This window comes from Drosophila hydei, unplaced genomic scaffold, assembly GCF_003285905.1.
Source record: "Drosophila hydei strain 15085-1641.00,03,60 unplaced genomic scaffold, DhydRS2 tig00000060-arrow-pilon, whole genome shotgun sequence".
NCBI classification, from domain to species: Eukaryota; Metazoa; Arthropoda; class Insecta; order Diptera; family Drosophilidae; genus Drosophila; species Drosophila hydei.
The window spans coordinates 9,282,690-9,288,689 of NW_022045656.1; the positions used below are offsets into that span (position 1 = coordinate 9,282,690).

Genomic DNA, 6,000 nt, shown 5'->3' on the forward strand with positions numbered 1-6,000 from the left:
TAAGAAAAAATCCTGATACGTTTGGTACGAATTAATTAGGTTTTCACAATTTTAAAGTAAAGCCTTGCAAATAGGAAGGTAATTAAAAATAATAAAGCTGAATATATATATATATATATATATATAAATAAATAAATAACACTAATAATTTTAATAAATATCTGTAACAATTAAAAAAATATATATCAACAGTTAGTGTAACTTTTTATGTTATATTTTACTTTTTGAAAATTGTTCTCTGTTATATATATATATATATATATATATATAAATATATATATATGTATAGATATACAATTCTAATTCTAAAATATTTCCTGTTATTAAACATTATGTCATCCAATACGAACTCGCTTTAAATTAGTCTTTTTCTATTGCCATTGATTATTTTGCTTCGCATGGCTTAAGAATTTCATAAATTTATAAATTTTATACAGTTTGATATCGTTTTTTGATAAGCCAAACAGCTCAAACTTCTAATCAATTAGTAACTTGGTTATTATTTTTATTATTTTGATAATTTTTAAAACATTTTCAAAGTAAACTAATTGAGTCCTTGTATGGTGAGCACACTGATCAGTCCCAGCAGAAGGCCAAACACCTGCTGTCCCTTGGCGCCGCTGGCACTGAACTCCAGAGCGTAATTGTTGCAGGCAGAGGAGCCATGGCCATTCTCTGGAAGGCACAGGCTGCAGTCGTTATCCTGGAGGCAATTCATTTGCTCCTTGACGCTCAGAGCGCAGCCTCTTTGCAGATTGGAGCCAACTGCCCTCACATAGCAATAGGCGTTGTTACCAGTGGGCGCTGAGCATTTGGCGGCGCTGATACTATCACCAGCCGAGTTGCACTTGGAGTCCTGTGAGAGACCAAGAGGAATCAATATAATATTAGACTGAGCATATGTAGTACTTACGTCTGAGCCGCTGCATTGTATGCACTGAAAGTCGACGCGTCCTTGATTGTTGCACAGATCTCCGCCGCACTTTTGACAACGCGGATCCCGTGCGTGGCACTTGGACTGCGCAGCTACCGATAGTTCCAGCAGGCAACCCCGCTCACTGACCCTAACTGTGGAGCATATTGTGGTTTAGTATTTATTTTATACAAACAACTTAGTTTACTTACAGCCCTCGTAGACTGTCACGCAAATGTCCAGCAGATCGGTGCACTTGACCGTCGCGTTTTGTCGCGTGGTTCGCTGACAATTGATGCCCTTGCAGCTGTAGCAGTTGCGAGGAGCTGAAGCCCTCACGGCTCCCTTTTGCAACTCGCTTGCAACAGTTAAGGAGAAGCAGAGCAAAAGGATAACAGCTTGCGTTGACAACATGTTAGTAACAACTTTTGACTTTGGCACCTCAAGCCCAACTGAAACTTGTCATTTCGCTGACCGCAACGATTTTTTACTCAATTGGCTGCACTTCAATATTTTCCTTAGAATGGTTTAATATTTCATTACAAGCTAGAAATGCTGGTAACAGTAACAACTTGACAACCAAACCTTTTCAAGGGGCTCTCATACCCTGTACTCTGGAGGCATTCAAAATGTGGACTATTAATTGAAAAATTCAATTTTTTTACCACATCAGACAACAGCAATTTAATATAATAATATAATATATAAAATAAATATACAATAATATAATAATAATAAATCTTATATAATAATTTAATATAATATAATTTAATATAATTTTGTTTTTTCATCTATTTGTCTAAGCCGCCAGTAAATTTAGATAAACAGCTTCAACTCATGCCCCAAATATTCTTTTAAGTAGCCCCATATATACAAATTTTGTGGAGTTCACTGAGTATATAGATAGTCAATCGCAGTCTACTTAAGATCAATAACTGATTCCTAATGCATTTTTGTGACTATCAGACTTATCTGATATTTTGCTTTGTTTGCATGTCTCTTGTGGTGGCTATCGTATGACAAGGCTGTTGAGGCTTATCTCTTAAGTACGGAAATATACACAAATACATATATTTAGCATACATTCACAACATATATACTTCCAGACTATATATACTTCTTCCAATACATTTTGCAGTTGACTCATGCAAGAGCTGCTTTATCGCTGCTTTATATAAATTGACTAATTTATATAACAGGTAAAACTTTTTAATTACATTTAACTCGAAAATTCTATATTTTCAAGTATCTTTTATAGCCAACTAACATTTATTGCGGTATAATCTATATCTAAAGCTGTTACGTTTTTCCTGTGAATCATTTGGAATTGGCCATAGTTGACCAATCGGCTTTATTAGCCCAGTTATCTGTAGGTTATCAGAGCGTTTATCAACAATTGCCACGAATTCATATACAATGCGTAAAATATATGACGCTCGAGTAAATTACTGGCAGTCCAAAAAGCGCTTGTTAAGATTTATAGACAACATGCGAGGCCTCGGCTAATAGCAGTTGTCAACTAGTTGTGACCAAATTGAGTGATAAATGACAGACACTTGTTGTCCATCTTCAAACTGGGCTAACAGATGACGAGATATGTAATCTGGACAAGACCAAAAATAGTCCATGAAATTTCACAATTCACTTTGCCTGGTTATCTTTTGGTTTCGAATTATTTATTATGAACTTGTAATAACTATAGATAGCGAGATAAATTGGAAAGATATTTTGTTTCGTCTGGTCTGACTTGATGTTAGCTGAGTATTATTGGATGTTTCTTGGAATACACTAGATACCCTCTTCTCTCTGACTAGTCTGTATATAAAAGCTAAGCTAACTAATTAGGTTTCAAGTACCAACCTCAGATGCAGATACTTTGCATACGTTCAAATCATATTTCTTTCGGAAACTTCAGCTACATCCAGGACATCCCTTCCACCAACAGCACCTTCTCACTTTCTTCGTTGGCTTTCAATTTGCTTTCCTTGCGCAAAACACATTTCGCTTAAAGCCAAATGTTATTTCTCATTTTCCTCCATTATTTGGCTTCTAGCCGTTAGTTCTCTTTTAACTTTTCAAACATATTTGTTCAAGTTTGCGCAGAACTTTAATGCGAAGGTCATGCTCGAAAGTTGAGTTCGTTCAAATTAAAGCAGAAACCCAACTTATTTGCATATATTCAGAGCAGATTTTTTTCGTATAGCCTAGGCGGACGGACACAGCATGCGGAGATTACGTTACACAATCGCAGAGAACAGAGAGAGATGCGAAATGAAAATAATACAAGCATAACAAAGAAATATGCAAAGCAGATGAATTGGGGATAAAGGCGAGGCACAGAGAGAGAGAAAAAAATGAAAGGAACAAAATCTGAAATCGTTATAAAAATTGTAACTTTATTTTACCGCCGGGAAAAGTTTTAGATATGCCAGGGAAATGGAAATAGAGGGCGGCAAATGCTAAAGACAAAGACATAATGAAAATGAGAGTTGCAAGGGGGTTGCAGCAGCATCAACTACTCAGTAAATCCACTTAAAAACGTATCAAAGAGGAACCGGAAATGTACTTAATAAATTCGGAAGTACAGCATTCTGAAATGGCTTAAAGTTTTTACAGTCAAGTGAAACAAGCAGCTGAGTCTTGTACTTGTGTTTTGTTGTGGAAAAGCTGGAGTAGGAAGCATTGCTGTAATGCACGAAATGTAAAGCAAATGTTAGTTGAGTTAATGGAGAAGGATTCCTGGGTATAGCAAGGTCTTAACTGAAATAGAGGTATTTACAAGATGTATAGCTATGTATGGCTTCATTTTAATTTAATTATTTATTTATATTATTTATAAATTTATATATTTAAATTATTATTAATTTAATTTCTAACTAAAAGAAATGTTAAGTGTAGAAAATAGTGAGGGGAATGGAAAAGGGACTTTAAGAAATAGGTTTCTGCAAAATGACGGATTTCAGATATACGAGCTTAATGAAGTTGTCAGCTTATGACATTGACTAAGGCACAAATTTCTAATTTTTTTTATCTTTTTAGCTATTATCGTTCGAGAGATCGACACATTAATACAGGCGGACAGACGAGCAGATAGGTGAGTAGACATAGTGCCAAACTCATATGGCTATCTAATCATCGTGATCAGGAATATATTTACAACAACATCAACAAGTGATATACAATTTTTGTATAATTAATTTATTTAGTTATTTTCTAGCAATATATATGTTAAATGCATTACATAAGATACTATTGACTCACTGTATGTGGCGCATTGATAAGATGTTTTTTATCGATGATGACGGAGAGAGGGAGACAGAATTGGGCAAATAGCGATGCCATAGATATTTTTAATCTTTATAGAATATTTAAATGATATCTAAATCATTTTTTTATTAAAGTCTATGGCCTTGCCCAAAGTTAAGCTTTCATTGGCAGCCTGTCCGCATAATCAGCGCGTGTTAAGCACAAATTCAAGTTGTTATGAAACACAAACCTCTCGTCTGTCTATCAAATTCGCACAAATTCCGCTCAATTTGTTAGGCATTGACTGAGATTATCTATCGCAATGTGAAGATGTAAATATGAGAGAATTGCTATGAAGTTTCGATTAGTTTTCGACGCAAATAATTTAGTGCTGATTGCAGGCTGCGAATTTTGCAGGCCCGCTGGGGACACTTATCGAAAACGTTGCTTACTCATAATTGGCTTCAATCCTGTTGGCAATATGCATGCGTGTGGACTGGCTGATTGAAAGATTGATTGATGGTTGGAATTGGCGAGGTGTTTCGCGTTTGCATTTGGGCAGTGCAGAAACGAATGCGTGAGAGTGTGTGTGAGATTGTGTGTGTGTGTTACGCTTGGCTTTCATTTCCTTTGCCACGTTTTGCGGCCTGCGGTCAAACGCATAGCGGGCTGACCATTTCTCTTTAACGCCCACTAACTCTTCACCTGCTCTCCTGCTCTATGCCCGCGTGTAATTGCGTTTATTGTGCGTTTGAGATTTGTAATTCGGTTGGTTGGGTGTGTGTGTGTGTGTGCCATGACGTTGCCGTGTTGATTGAAAATGGCTTAAGTAATCGACAGTTGATTGGTTGATTTGATTGTTGTGTGTGTGTGTGTTGCTATTGTGTCTGTTGAATAGCGCGGATTAGTTTTATAGTTCTGCCCATGGTTGGCATATTGTGGGCTTTGCCTTAGCCGTAAATCTTGCTATCACAGTATAAGTGACCGGAATTATGAGCATTGTTTAAATATAAGTAAGGCGCTTATTGTGATGGCATATTGAAACGAAGGTCGCTAGCCAGTTAGCAGACAATGTTTTCATATAAATATTAGTTATATGCAGTCAAATAAAAATATAAGAAAATTATTATTGAAATAAAATTGTTAGTTATGTTGATTAAGTGACTTGAGCAAGTTGTTCTGGTGCAGCTATTAAATATTCACAGTCGCTGCGATTTAAATTGCAATCGAGTAAGATTAGCCACTCTTAGATGTGTTTGCCTCGCCGAGTCTCAATCGTCTCGCCCATTTCTTGAGCATTTCTTGAGCATTTCTATGTCAGCTGCAAGCCTGCAACCCTGACCCAAATGAATTGGCTGCTTGCACGCCTGCTGGGCGGACTCTTTTTGCCAGAAACAAGCTGCAGGCGCTGCTCTGTGTGTGTTTGTGGCTACAAACATTTTTGCGGATGGACGCAGCCACGAGGACCACTTTGTTTCGAGCAGCTTAAAGCGACGTAGACGCAGCAGGCGAGGGCAGGTAACGAGTTGGGGAAAGCGCTAAAGAAAAGCCAAGCAGGCAAACGGCAACGAAAGAAACGTAAAATGCCGCAAAAATGGCGCAAAAGAAAATCCACTTTTACCGTAAAAGTTCTCTGCGGTAACGTTGTTGTTGCAGTTGCTGTTACCTTTGGAAAAAGGCAGCCATTAGCTGACCTGAAATGCTTGGCTCGGCTTTGAAGTGGCGCTCTCTCTCTCTTAGTGGCTTCATATGCACTTCAATATTTAACATAAACAAATATAAACAAACTACATCAAGTGTATAACAATGAGCATGTGTGTGTAAGCCTCGAGTGTGTAAAC

General features: G+C 37.1%; 1 protein-coding gene across 1 annotated transcript; it reads right to left on the bottom strand.

Moving 5' to 3' along the window:
* Positions 1–529: 529 nt before the first annotated feature.
* On the bottom strand, positions 530–1,401 carry LOC111601247. The gene is made up of 3 exons (XM_023317746.1): positions 1,126–1,401; positions 914–1,068; positions 530–856 (listed from the first exon to the last, which is right to left on the bottom strand). Exons 1-3 carry the CDS (start codon positions 1,325–1,327, stop codon positions 545–547), a joined length of 669 nt encoding a protein of 222 aa, XP_023173514.1. The 5' UTR covers positions 1,328–1,401; the 3' UTR covers positions 530–544.
* Positions 1,402–6,000: the final 4,599 nt, after the last annotated feature.